This window comes from Vidua chalybeata, chromosome 4 (assembly GCF_026979565.1).
Source record: "Vidua chalybeata isolate OUT-0048 chromosome 4, bVidCha1 merged haplotype, whole genome shotgun sequence".
NCBI lineage: Eukaryota > Metazoa > Chordata > Aves > Passeriformes > Viduidae > Vidua > Vidua chalybeata.
In genome coordinates, this window is record NC_071533.1 from 34,950,917 (window position 1) to 34,965,976 (window position 15,060).

General features: G+C 38.5%; 1 protein-coding gene across 5 annotated transcripts in view; it reads left to right on the forward strand.

The window, feature by feature from the left end:
• TRMT9B (tRNA methyltransferase 9B (putative)) overlaps positions 1 to 15,060 on the forward strand; it is a 114,066-nt gene that overhangs the window by 86,267 nt on the left and 12,739 nt on the right. Inside the window, exon 1 of one of the 5 annotated variants that reach the window (XM_053941257.1) lies at positions 7,707 to 7,780. The exons of 3 other annotated variants lie outside the window; for them this stretch is intronic. In XM_053941257.1, coding sequence (XP_053797232.1) covers positions 7,752 to 7,780 — 29 coding nt within the window. In that variant the 5' untranslated portion in view covers positions 7,707 to 7,751. Of the gene's footprint in view, positions 1 to 7,706; positions 7,781 to 11,852; positions 11,875 to 15,060 lie in introns of those variants that run through there. One more of the 5 variants, XM_053941261.1, reaches the window with a different exon arrangement.

The following is a 15,060-nucleotide window of genomic DNA, read 5'->3' on the forward strand; positions in this document are numbered from 1 at the left end:
AGGTAGTGTTCTTTTGTGCCAGGAACTGCAATGGACTGAACTAGCAGTTCAGCAGCCTTGTCAGGATTTCCCCCAAGAATTTTTCTCCTTTCTGGAGAAGGAAAAAAAAAGTTATTAAAAAGTTTTAGATATGGAAAGAAAGCAAGATTCCCAGGACCTAATAATTGACTTAATTCCTATCCAGAGCATAGCATAGGGGTGCTTTCACAACACCTGCACACCTGCCATTCTGTGGCCTGGGGAGGGGGCACAGGGATTTAGGAGAGTAGACTGTGGGTAGTACATGATATACAGCCCCACAAAGCCAAATTGTGAAGACTTGCTGATCTTTTGATCAGATATTTATCACAGCACTGGCTGAGACCCTCTTTGATGAACAACTTATTATCTGAAGTTTGAGATGGCCTTTGAGAAAGATCTTTGAGGTGTGGTCTCCAGAATGCCACATCATTGCTCTTCAGAACTCATTTCCTCTTCCACTTGCTTTGTGAATCTGAGTTTCCTCTTGCTTATAGGAGGATGCAGAAAGATAGATTCTGGAATGAAGTGGTTGAGGTATAAGTTTTTGGTGAGACCATGATAAACATGGACAGAGATTTGCTCCTCCCATCCCCCTGTGTGGAGACCCATAACTATAGTAGAAGTTCTTCCCAGATCTTAAGAAGCTTCTACTTATTATTAATTGTTATGGGGTTAAGAAAAAGGCACATTTTTTCACTAAGTTTGTTCTTCTGGACTGAGAGGACTCTGCAACTCTTCGACACATGTTCTTTTCTTGGATTTATTTTTAGTAATGTTCTCTTCATTTTTTGGTTTTTGGGTTTTTTTCCAAATATCTTTTCATAAAACTAAATTAAACTAAAAGAGAAGGGAGGGAAAATCAGTTTGCAATGAGGCATAAGACACTTCACTTTGTTACTGTAGTGAAAAATGGGCAAAGGCAAAGGTCCTGGAACATAACAGATCTATGAGCTATCTCTAAGAAGTGCTTCCAAAATAACTCCTTTCCCATCAATCTATTTTTAAATACAAAAGAATAGAAGATACATTTTCAGCATTTCACCGGATTGAGCATGCAAGAGGAATACCATGGAAATAAGTTTAGAAACACTGAGAACTCAAATTCAGACTCTTTGATGTTAACAGCTTTTCTTGCCAAGACAGAATATTTTTCTCTACTTAGGATAGAAGTTCTCACTGTTACACATATGCAGCAGAAGTGAGAATTTTCCTAGTTCTGATGCAGGTTAGACATGAAGGTCTTACTGGAGCACATCTCATGTGTTTTCTGCTTCTTGGTGATCAGAAGAATTAAATTAACTAATCTCCCTGTCACCTTCTCTTCCCCCCATGAAATGGGCTGATGGACAAGAAAACAGAGCTCTGTGTTTTGGGTCAAGATGAGTACTTTGGGCTATTTGGTCCTGAGAGTTACAGGATTGGGTATGCATGGGAAGAATAGGAACCTCAGGCACTATGGAGAAAAGTCAGAGGACTCTACAGCCCCAGAAAAACAGTTTCTGCTCGGAGCTTAGGGTACCAGAGAGCTGACATATTCACAGTAGCTCAGGTAGCTAGTTCAGCAAAAGACAATATTTAAAGTCCTATTCAAAGCTCATCTTGCAGCTGAAGAAAGGAAAAGATAAGAAAGATGTGCATGGTCTTGCTGTGATGGATCTTGGTCTGCTGTCAATATGAGGAGACTGTGGACATGCCATCTTTCCATACTGCCCATGCAGCCACTGCCAGCATGGCACAAAGGCAGTGCCTATTAATGGTGTGTGACCCATTCCATGGAGGGACTGATGGGATGCTCACTTCTTGTATTTCTTTCTGTCTGGTACAATAGAAAGTGGCTTTAGCAACATTTGAAAACATCTGCTGATGGTTCTGTTTTTACAGTGCTTAAGTGTTTCTTGTTCAATACACCAAAATCACATGAGAACTGAATCACATTCACCTATTTCCAAACTGTGTGTGATGATCTGCACAGAATGAGAAATTAATAGCAGTCATTGTATCTTTCAAGCTCAGTAATTCAGGCATCAGAAGAGCCAAATTTTTCAAATTCTAACTAGATTTTAATGCACCTGCTAAATGTCTGCCCTTTCAGAAACACAATTTCACTTCTGCCAAAATAAGCATTAAGAATACTAATGCAGGTCAAGTAGTTTATTGTTGGTATGAGCAACACCATAAGTAACCCATAATGAATCTAAAATGAATAACAAGTAGCTGCCATTGTATGATTTAAGAGTCTTTAAACAAAAGAGAAGGCAATAAGAAAATCAAAGAAAAAGTTCCTGAAAAGACAAAGGAAAACAATGTTACAGCTGAGTTGCTTTTTTGCTTTTGCTGTGACACTGGTGGGAGACCAACTGTGGAGGTGAGTGGGGTCTCAGATAAAGGCTTGGAAAAGCTCTAAAGCGTGTTGAAAACAAAGAAGCCCTGAATCTCTGCAAGAACGCTTTTGAGCTTGAAGAGGGGAATCTGAATGAAGAGTACTATCTACCTCCAGTTTCCCACATCTCCTGGGACAGCTGGTCAAAAGCCTGGTAAGACTGTTAACAGAGTGCACTGAGACAAATTTGCCACCACACACAAATAATTTCTCTGAACAATGTGCACTACACTGTTCTAGTCTGTTTTAAGCTTTTTCTAAATTGAATAACTAAAACAGTCTGGGACAGGGTCAGTGTCTAGAAAGCTAAGGTGAACTCTGGCTAATTCATGGACTTCATTTGTGGTTTTGGATAAGTAATTTGATCTTCTGTGACACAATGATTATTATTAACTTAACAGAGGAAGCAAAGTCTATGATTTCTGAAGAGAAGTAGAAGCATTAGGGGCCTGTAGCTTCCTTGACCCAGGAATGGATAAGAATCTCTGTTGTGCAAGTACACTATCCACTTTCTGTTTTCCTTCTTTTACCTTTACTTATCTCTAAAGCTGAATTTCAGATCATACTGGAGACAGTCAGTGAATTGAATTTTTATTATATGCTTCAACTGAGATCAAAATGTCAAAACACTATAGAAAAGTCATCTTTATTTTTAGCCACAGAGAGAACATGCATATACTTGAAAAGTCTGTCCTTGTGAAATGTCTGCAGCACTTTTGCAAAGGCAAGAAATGCAAGTACTAAGGGCTTTGTCCTGAAAAGACACTTCCATTGAATAATAATTAGTCCTTGTAAGGTAAATAAATCCAACCCTCCTTCTCTGCATGCCAAATAAGGTCTTCATGACTTCAGGATGCAGCTCAGGGTCCAACAATATGCCACCTTAACCTCTACAGTTTGTGTCTGTCAGCAATCCTGAAACATGTGTTCCTCTATCTCCAGCATATCTCTACCTATTTAAGTGCAAAATTATGTCATATTGTCCTGTTTTGCATTCTTATTTTATTATCAAATACTTTGTCCCTTTGCTACTACAAAAACCCCAATGACTTCCTGCTGCTGAAAACTGACATTACAAAACAAGAAAGAGGAAGGTTTCTATCAAAATTAAACCCAACAAAGCAATTGTATCGGAACAAGGCATTCCCAATCTGATTAATAAAGACAGCAGTCTGTGTTCATATTTCTTCCAAAATTTTGACTTAAATAAGCTAAAATATGTATGAAGTACATACAACTTACCAACGTACAGATTTTACCCATCCCTACTGTCACTTGGCAGCATTTTCAGCTGATAAATTTGGTTAATCTATAGGTCTGGGATTTGGAGCTCTACTTCTAGAGAATAGTCTGTGGATCTACTTGGGCAAGATAGGACAGAGTAAAAATGACAGTACTGGCACATTAAGGAGCCCTGCATTTTATGTGGATTTCTACCAGTGCATTTCATAATAATTATTTTTCAACTAATTTTTCTGCAGCACCACTAAGTTGTATCTCACTTTAGTCTCTGATAGTGAAACAAGAAAGGAATTTCCCTCTGTCATGGTCAGTTCTGCTTGCTTTACCTCTTGCAACAACTGTACTGAAATCACAAAGAAATAACAAAGACTTTCTAGTGAGGTGAACATGAGTTGTCCTGTAAAGCTTGGTTGTACTTAAGTATTGAGTAACAGTACTTAGCACTTGTGCAACTTAATGCCTTATAATCTTCAAAGCACTTTACAAATCTTAACTAGTTAATCCCCACAGCAGCTCTGCATGGTAGGCTATGAAGGTCACACATTAAAAATCTCCCAAGATACAAGCTTGACTGCATAGTAAGCATATGGAAAAAAATATCTGTACAGTTATGTTCCTGAAGTCATGAGTCTTTAATTTTACTGGACTGTAATATGGCTTACTTTCAGTGTATTTGTTTTGCTTTCTTATCCCACTCAAATCCATTACACCCTACAGCATGGCTCAGCACAGAGTATTATCAAAATTTTGAGGATTTTTTATTATTAAAACTCCTGGAAGCAAATGAGAAGCAGAGGATATGAATTTTATTTAAGAAATCAAGTTTTTATTGCCAGTGATTGCAAAAACCATGTATGCAGAAAGATAAGAAAGTCCCTAAAGACTGAAGCACTCAGGACAGTAACTACCATTTTTAGCAACTTCTTTTGAAAAGTTGACTTTTGTGATATTGAAATTGCCAGACAAACAAAATATGTTTATACTCAATTTCACTGGGAAATTTAAGCCTTTAGAGACCCCATTTCATTTGAGAAATAGCACAGTTTTTCTAGGTCAAATTTGCCTTGGATTTTCATGTTCCAAGAAAAAAAAAGAATCAAATAGTTGCTGCTAAAGAATATTATTTCTTTAGCCTTTTCAGGTCTAAAATTTCCCACAAAGTGGAGCTACTGCTTTTAGTTCCCTGTAGTACTATCACAAACACCACTGCTTCCATCTCTTATTAGTTCTTGTGGAAAACTTTTTAAAACAACATTACAGTTTGACAGTAACACTATAATTCCATGTGAAGACCAAATTAATCAACCAAAGGTTTAAGTCGTTAGCTCATGACTACCTCTCAAGCATCTGCATAGAAAATAAGCTTCTCAAAGGTGTTTATTCTTTGTACTATTTATTGTAGAGAGGAAACAAAGTCTTAGACTGATGAGGCCTTCTTCCAACAGAAACAGACATAAAGTAGAGTTTTTGTCACAAGCTTAAAAAAAAAATCATCAGTTTTCCAGAATGTCTACTGAGACACTGCAGCCTTATTTATAAATACAGCAGGATCCTTCCCCTCCAAGGCACCAGGCAACTTAATGCCGCCTTTTGCTTTCAAGTACAACTGTCTCTTTGTAAAGCTTGTAATTTGAGAGATGATCCTTTGTAATAAGGAAGCTCTATGATATCATGAAGACTGACCTCGATTCCTTATTTCCCTACTGCTTCAGCCTGGAAACTTTTATTTCCTTGGGTTTCCTTGTCTTTTTTCCCTTGCTTTGTTTTTATTCCTTTTTCTTTCCTTTTTTTTTTTTTTTTTCCCTCACCTTTGGAGAAAAATCACAAATAATCTTTGAAGGAATAATTAGCAGTTCCTGTAACTCTATGGTAAAAACCTTTACCTGATTGACTGCAAAAGGTTATTTAAGGGTAAAGGTTTCAGACAGACCAGGGAGAGAACAATCTCCAGATGAAAGATGATAAGGGATGAGCACAAAAGAGATGCTAGAAGGTAAAGGAATAAATGAATGGGAATGCAAGAGGCAACATAATTAGCCAGTCTTACATGCTTGCCACTACATAATTTCAAATGTTCCAAATGGAGCCTGGTATTCTGCAGAGAAACTCATAATTAAGTACAGGGTTGCAATGCACAGGCATAAGAGGTCTGAATTAAGGTTTCATGGGCAGCCTTTTGGCTTTCCCAATGGTTGGTCACTTAATTTAATGACCTAAATCATTTTTAATATAGAAAAAAATATTTTAATGAGGTCTTTTAATTGTTTAGGGAGGACGGCTTGCTACAGACTGCAGTTTATTAGGTAATTGTAGATGCATAGTACTCCAAAGGAAAAGGTATTCTATTTTCATTCTGCCTAAATTTGTATGATGAGACCATGATGAGACCTTAATAAATGTGGGGGTTGGGTTAACCTTAATTAAAAAAAGGGTTGTTTTTTTTTTTTTTTTTTTTTTCTAAACTGTATTAAGCTACATGACTAACATCTATTTGAAATGCATCAGAAGCACAAAGCCTGGAGAGAATCTATAGGACTGATACATAATTCTAGATTTAAGGAACATCCAGGAAAGATTAGGTGGTAAGGGAAAAGGCTGTGTGAATTGCCCACAGTAGAGTTTTATGAGTCTACATCAGAATCTTTTTCTAAGAAGGTTGAATTTGAGGCACTTGTTTCAAACTGAAGAGCTATTAAAATAAGTAAAATATGTCAACAAGTAACATAAGGTGGTATTCACACTTGAGGAGTTTTACCTGAAGGAAGAATGAGGCATAGATGGCATCAATTTCTAAAAAAGGTATCTGAAAGAGCCTGGGAATGGCAGACCCTGATTTGTCTGTGCCAATTTAGCTGACACTATGTTACAGAATTAAATTAGCAGAACATACATGGAAGTATGGCATAACAGGGACAAGTCAACACAATGTTTGCAAAGGACATTCATGTCTTACAAATTAGTCAAAGCTCTTTGAAGGTGTTAAGAAGGCTAGTTTTTATCTAGCTGTTGAATTCCTTCATAATGGAAACCAAGAGTTTCGTCATTACTCCATGACTTTGGTATATTTAATAGCATATTAGGTTTCTGTGTTTTCAGTATGCTTATTCTCGTCATGTTCTTATAGTCTTCCCCTGAATGTTTTCATTAAGGTGGGATTGTCAAAATAAAGAGAATGCATGTTCTTGAGTAATTTTGTCAGTCTTGAAAATCCCATCAATACACAGTCGTGTTCCTCATAATCCTGTCTTCAGGTCTTAAAACTGATTCAAGCAAAAGACTATCTGTAACAGTAAATAGTTCAGTACATTCAGTACTTTGTGCAATGTTGTGCTGAATTCCCTGCCTGTCATACTGGCTGGTATTGTTTCATTGCATTTTTCTTTATCTGTAATCCCTTATGCATAATTTATAAGTTATTGGGACGGAACTATCTCTTTAGCTCATGTTTATAGTGCTAATTGTATTGGGGTCCTGGTGCATGGCTGGGTTTTTTCGTACTTGTGCAATAAACACCTGTAAGTACACAAAAGTATAGAATCAATCTGCCATTTTTAGACTGCTTTAATAGGAATCAGTGCGGGAGTAGGGGAAAAAAAATATTCACTCTCAAGAGTCACGAGATGGGAAGACTTACAGACAGGACCTAGTCACAAAGGTTAGCTTTGCGTTTAACCTTTAAATGACAAGGGTTAATCTTCCTTAGGCGCCTTTGCCATCAGCAGACAGCACGGCTCCCATCAACCTCGGTTTAGGGGAGCTCGGGGACCCTGCTGCTCCCCCCCACAGCAACCCCCCACTTCCTTGACGGAGCATCCCACTGCCACCATCACCTCCATCAGCACCACCCTTCTCGCAGAAGCCGCCCAAGGGACTAGACAAGACCGCAAGGAAAAGAGTTAACAGGGAATTGATAACCCGGCCCCTTTTTTGTCTTACCCCGCCTCCTCCCGCTTGCGGGGAAGTGAGGGATCAGGACGCGCCGAGCGGGGGTGGCCCCGGCGGAGAGGTGCGGGGAGGGCTCCCCTCCGCGCCGCTCCGCCGGGGGCCCCGCGGCTCGGCCCGGCCCGGCCCGGCCCGCACGGCCGAGCGCCGCGCCCGCCGCCGGGCGATGGAGCCGCCGCCGCCCCGCGGGAGCAGGTGAGCACGGCGGGCAGCGCGGAAGGTGGGCGCGGGGGGATGCGGAGGGCAGCCCGCTCCGCTCCGGGCTGGCCTCGGGGGCAAGAAAAATCCTAGCGGTGGGGAAAGCGCAAAAAACCCCAACCCCAACCCACACAAAAAAAAAAAAAAAAAAAAAAAAAAAAAAAAAAAAAAATTCTGCAGATTGAGATGATCGTCCTAAAAACGCTGCCCGCAGAGCCGGGAGTCGCCCCTCTGGCGCTGACCCAGCCCGAGAGGGAAGGATTTGGAGATTGAACTATTTTTTTACACACGTGCCGCTTCCCCCGTGTCATATTTTAATTGAACGGAGCCGCGGGCTGCAGAGCTGGGAACTAGCGTGGATGCTGGAGCTGAATTTGGTGTAGCACTTGGGGAGGGGAGTTTTTACGAAACGTGGGGGGGGATTTACCACGGCAATAGTAAGTTTCTCCGTGGTCGCCTGATTAGTTAAAAATTAAGTATGCGCTGTGTGTTGGCACACAGTCCTAAGCAATGACCTGGAGCAGTCCTAAGCCATAACACTTCATGCTTCTTTTCTCCTTTTCCTAGAGGATTCTAAATACTGAGGCATTGCCACCACACAGAGCTCTCAGCATTGCAGAGTGTTCGCTGCTTAATGAATGTTTGTAAAGGGATTTTCATTCCCGTTGAGCATCAGTGGGAGCAGCCAGAGCTCAGGGAGTCAGCTCACCCGTGCCTTTTCTTTTGCAAAGAATTTCTGGCAGAATTCAGCAGCCCTGCTGTGTTGATGTAGTGCACAGGATAACATTCCTTGCTGATACAGTTGCTCAGGTGAAGCATACTGCTGGAGTTTATGATTATGTGCATGAAACTTGAGAAAGAGATAGGAAAAACATTCAGCAGCCTCTCCATGAGCAACAGAACTGGTCCTTTCAAGACTTTTTCCTGCCCCTTGATGGACCCCAGAGGGTTGGCTTAGTTTTAGTAATTTATTTTCAGTCTAGTACATAAATATATTTATTTCAGTAATATATGCTATTTAGAGACCATGTCTTTGAACAGAGTTTGAAATCAGCCCTACATCAAGGGATAAACACTTCCCATGCAAACTCTCACATTTGCAGCTTTTGTGCTGTCCATTCCAGATGGATAAATCGGATATGGGACAGTAGAAACAGTGTAAGGCTTGGTCTTAAAAAGTATACTTTGCAAATACCTGCTTTTAGTTATTATCAATAGGCTACCTGAGGTCAGTAAGGTGATTTATAGGTATAAAGTTAAGCAGATGTCCACGTGTTTGCAGTACCAGGATCTACATGGGCCAGTTCATATGACATAATAGTGACAGAATACTCCTGTGTGACAGAAAACCATGGCTTGAGTGTCACATGTCTCTTAGATTTATGAAGATTAAAGAGATTGAAACACTATTTCAGACTTCTGTATGCTTATGAAATAATTTTTAAATGAAAAAAATTAAGAGTAAAGACACTGGTACTTAAAAAACTTGTATGTACCTCCATAAATGGAGAAAGGAATATCAACTGAATGACTGGGAGAAAAAGAGTCTAATTGTCGAAAAATAAGATAAATACTTGTGTCAAAGCCAGGCTTTATGTAACTGACTTAAATTCATGTGACACAGAATCCTGGCTGATTTTTTTTTTGTCAGAAAAGTTTAACTGTAACACAGTTGGACAAAAGGCATTGTATTGCTTGGTTTATGTTTTGCTGTTGAAAAGTGTTCCATTTTGAAGAAAACTTTACATTCATATCAACATGTAATAATTTCAGACAAGTTAATTACTTACAGCCCAAATTTCTTCTAAGCTAATATTTCTTTTCATGTTCCAAATATTGATGTTTGTAAATATCAACTTTTTTTCCCCGTCATACAATAATTTCCTGATTTTAAGAAAAAAAAATTACACCTAAAAAGGCCACAGGATTAAAATATTTTCCAAATAGAGAACTTCAGTAGTGTTTATGTGAAATTTCAGCTCCCCAGGGAGCCTTTCCTTTCCATGCTGATGAAGAAAAATTGTATTTTTCAAAGGCCTTTCTCGTCTTTAAAATAGAGGGCTTAGAAACAACAAGTTATGTGAAAAGATATTGCTCATACTATAATGCATTTAAAAGGAAATAATCTTTGACTGAAAGTCTGGTGATTTATGAAAAGAATCTTTTCCAGGGATTTTGACTACAGCACCACCAGGCCTTCACACTGCTCATTCTACTACAGTTACCACTGGAAGAAGCCATCAGTGACAGACACTTCACACAGGGTTATGCCTCAACCTTTCAGTAAAAACATAATGCAGTTTTTCTGTGTCTAGGTCTAAATCTGAACCCTGATAGGATTACTGGTGTATCTTCAGGAGCCTTTGTCAGCTGCATAAACACCCAGTTACTATTAGAGGTACTTAAGACACTTTGAAGCACTAGCCTCAAAGACATATGAGACACCTTTTCTTTTTCGAGAAATAAATATAAGTACATGACTTCCTATAACTAAAACTTACCAAAAAAAAAAAAGTGTATCAGTCAGATTTTCTAGTTTTGTAGGATAAAAAAAATGTCATACTGGCTTTGATTTCATTTAAGTGGTCATCTACTGAAGTAACAGTACTTAGTACTGTCTACCACAAGATCTGTTCTTTTAAAACTGTATTTGGTGAATATGCTGAATACTGAATACATTTGTATATGAATATTTTAAGATAGGAAATTATATGTTCACTTGTAATAAACATTGTAATCAAGAATAGTTTATAAAATGTATCAAGAGAAACCACTTAGTAGTTCTGTAATTACTGTAATTGATTCTACAACATTTTATATCTTGAGATCAAAGGTAACCACTGGCAGCCTCCATTTTAGATCCTACTTGATAATGTGCTACTTATCTTTCTGTCTCTGAGATTTCAGCAGAAGATATGTTTTCAAGTAATTGAATGTCTTAAGTCAGTTTGTAAATCATTTTAAATGGGAAGGTTTTGTGTATTACAGCAAGTACCATGTAAGCACCAACAGTGATGAGCTCTATGACTGAAAAAAAAAAGGAGAATTATACTACATAAATTAAAGCTAATCCAACTGAAAATAGTACTCTAAATGCAAACCCAGAGTGTGAGGAAACAGAAGAAATTTTAAAAACTGTAATTCGAGAACTGCAGATGACATTCAGGAATAAAATATTCCTGTGAATATCCCTTGTCCTAAAGAATCAAGACATATGGAGAGGATACTTAGAATGGCAACAGTATTTGTAAAAGACCACCTTGACTGGTTCATCAGGGAAGATGGAAAGTACTAAATATTTAATGCTTGCTTAACTGCTGGAAAATGAGGAGACATGATAATTGCATACAAATGTTTGAGACATACAGTGACCAAGGAGAAAAAACAGCTGCATTTAAAGCTTATGGGTAGATTGGCATGGTCAGGGGCTTTGAAATACTGATGCAGGGTACAGAGTATTTCCTGACATGTGCTTAACTGACTTAGATTTTTAAAACCCCATTGGTAGAGGCTCCATGTCCTACCCAGTCCACAGTCATTTCCAGTGCTTTTCTGTTCATCTGCTTTTGGTTAAAGAGCCCTCTTTGCATCTTCCTTGTTGTAGCTTAAGCTACTGTCTTTTGTCTTGAGTTTTGGTAAACAAGTATTTCCCTCCACTTTGCAACAGCCCTTCTTGTTATGTGATGGTCCTCTCTCATTCTGGACCAACACTTTGAAACAAATTTCTTTCTCAAGGATTTATGTGATTTCTGATCTCCTAGATATATACAGTATCTCGTAATTGTTCTCTTATTTTATTCTTGCTTGAAGTTGAACATAATGTTCAACCTGATATGCCAGCAGTGCTGAATGTAGAAGGAAAATCTTATGTAACTTGCCATATTTCTGTGTGCTGATCCTGTTTTTTTTTTTTCTTTTCTTATTTTTTGGCTACAGTATATTGCTAAAACCACCATAACAGCATAACAACTATGGTGTTAAATCTGCAGTATGAAATGCTATATGGCCCAGATCCACTTCTGCAGAGCTGCTGCCAGTCATCCCATCCTGCCTCCTTCAGTCTTTGTGCAGTTGGTTATTCTTATCAAAAAGTAATGTTTTGCTTTTTTCTGTTTTGATCTTTTACACATTTGAATTCTGATACCATTATCCAGTTCATTTAGACCCTGATGGTTTGGTCTGTCTGCAAATATAATACAAAAAATTATTGAGGAGTGTCCAAAGCATATTTCTGGACAGGTTTGCTCAGGGTATCCTTCCAGTGTGATAGTTAATTTTGATAACTACACTATAAATATCCTCTTCAAAATGGTACCAACTACCACTTCCATACTACTGTAATTTCTAAAATCTAAAACAACTGTCCCTAATTTTTTTACTAAAGACCAGGGGTTGTACATGTCGCCCTCAGTTTCTCAAAACTAATTTCTTGTGGCTCTGAGACTGTCTAACCCGAGACCAGTGCAATCAATTCCCTATGTAGTGTTTATTTATAGGCTAGTTTAGAAAACCCTGAAATTAAAAGCCCCAACCTATTATCTCCCTAAGTTCTTACCCCTTTGTCACTGATGTATTGACACCTGGTGGCAAATAATATGAATAGTGAAGAAGAAAAACCTAAATACTTTGGTTTTCTCAGCACTACTTATTATTAGACTTTCCTTCCTGCTTAGTAGGCCAAATTTTTCCTAATCCCCACTTCTCTTCTGATGCCTGTACAGAGTGTTTCTGTGCAGGATCTAAAGACTTACATCAGTGCACATCCAGCATCACGGGTTTTTGACTGTGTGGGACTTCAGTAGGAAGGGACTCTGTGCTGGGAGGTGATTTGTGAGTTTTGATGTGATAGGAAAGATGAACAGACATGTAAAGGGACTGTGAAGCTTCTGTGTGAGTATGCTCCTCCTCTCAGGGTTTTTTAATGGCCAAGGGTCCATGTCTGTGCATTTTCATTTAGCAGAATGTTACCTATCTAGAGAATGCAGTTTATGTACTTAGTGAAAATAAATCTGTTTACAGTGTAACGTTTCATGTACATAGACTATGACCCTAAATGCGAAACAGCAAGGGGAATATTAAATGATTAACTGATCCAAGAATGTGCAATGAATAGTACTAGGTTTTGCCTGAACTGCAAAATAAAGCTAACCAAATGAATGTGACAGTGAATGGCTGTCATTTTGAGGTACTAGAGCTTGAACTATAAGCTTATTTTGTCCAAGGTCTTGTAAGAGCAGTCTCAGTTCTTTTAATGTTTTGCTGGGACAAAGTTCTATGTATTTAAGAAAAAATACAATGATAGTTACTTCGTTTCAATAAACAAAATTACTTTAAAATGCTCATTTCACAGTTAGTGTTTCAGCTAACAGTGGTTCTTGTCAAATGTGCCCCCGCTCTTTATTTTTTGTTTCAGAATTTGCCAAATTTTACTGGAGGAAGGGTTTTGAACCAGGATTTCAGCTCAAAAAGGTTTTAGTAATGCTGCATGGAGCTCCCCTTGCTCTGATTTCAGGCTGTGCATTTTCATGGGATTATAATGGTTCATGCGTGGTTGAAATTAATTACTGGAGCTGTTAGCCTTTTGTAAGCAAATCATCTTCTATTGTATCCTCTTGCTAAACTTTCATTGCAGCTAGTTTAACTGTTCAAGACATCATTCCTATTATTTTGTTTCATTATCATTTATTTACTAATACAGCTGCTTTGCTTAATGATGCATATCTGGAAGCCGCTTGGTATGTTGGCATAGACCAGTTTGTTGTCTGCATTATTGAAATGAGAAATCACTGTCAGTCAGAATGGAAGTTGCTGCTATTGAATTTATAAATTCAATCTGAGGGTGAGCAAAGTTCTGATAAAGAAACCTTAGGTTTGTTTTTCAGAAGGCCTGCAATGACATTTTGCTGTTGGAGATTAATTGGATTTTTGTCTTTGCATGGGAAAAAATACTGTGGTTCATAGTCCACTTGGCTGTACATTTCACTTTCTGTGGCTACCTGTATTTGAATGAAAAGACTGATAAGTTTTGGAAATAAACTGGAAACATATCTCACTGAATAGGTGATTCTCCCTATTCTAGAGATGAAGGGAGAAATACAAATTGGACTGCCCCACCTTTTACTTAGGTGTTAGCAACAGCTACAAGTGCATGTGTTATTGCTGGAGAGCAGCGTATTGAGGATGTAGACCTACCCCTTGTGGTTTATCCTGTTCCATTTAAGCAATTAATTAATTGCATGTGTAATCAAGATTTATGTTGCTGTGGCAACAAAGAGAGACACAACTGTGCTGAATTTCCTAGATCTTTGAAGCAGTTGTTCTTACCCAAAATGATGTTGAGAATTCCCATCAGCATGTGAAAACGAGTGTATCTAAGAGGGGCCCTCATTAACAGGCTGAAATCTTGCCCTGAATTGAGTGAATCCATGCTGCTCATCAAAGGGTTAGAGAAAATAGGCAGTTGCAAGAGAGAAGACAAGGAAGGCCTGTGGCACAAATTAATCAAGAGCAATTAATTTCAGGACAAATCGGAGCAATGCAGGAAGATTGCAGCATGGTTCCAAGAGGCCACTGACAAAAGCTTTGTGACGTATCCTGGGTACTGTGCTTGGCCTGGATAGAAAGGCAAGGAGGAGCTGTATGTGAGCCAGGTCAAGACTTCACAGTATTATACAGTATTGTATCAAGTTAAATAGTTGTGCTGACATAGCACATGCTAAAGGAGATGGAGGGAGTTGCAATAAATGAAAAGAATGTGGAAGATAAAAATTGTAGGTGACTGGGAGGAGATAACTTGAGGTAGGTGAGGAGGTCTGCAAGTAATTCAGAACTGCAGGTAAGTTTGAAAAGCTTTTGGTAGACTGTAGTAGAGGCAGTGTTTTTGGACTGAACACTACCTCCTGTGCTTCAGTTTCAGGACACCCCAGGCATCTTGAAGCCAGCAAGTATTTTGTCCACTTGAGGATGAGGTATTTAATACCATTAGTCAATGCTGTAAATTAAATGCTTTCAAAACCAACAGCAAAAATCCAAACACACTCCCCCTCCCAAAAAAACCCCAGAAAACCCAAACATGATTTTCAAAAGATGTTAGAAATGAGGGATATTAATTTTGTTTGTTTTCATTTCAAGGTCACTTGCTGAAACGTATTTCTTACTTCAGCAGCAATAAAAAATATCCAAGCAACATGACTTTTATTAAAGCAGTATCCTTGAAAAGTTAATTATCTAAAAGGTTGCAGATTGTTAATGGAATGGGAAGAAATTAGATTACCTGA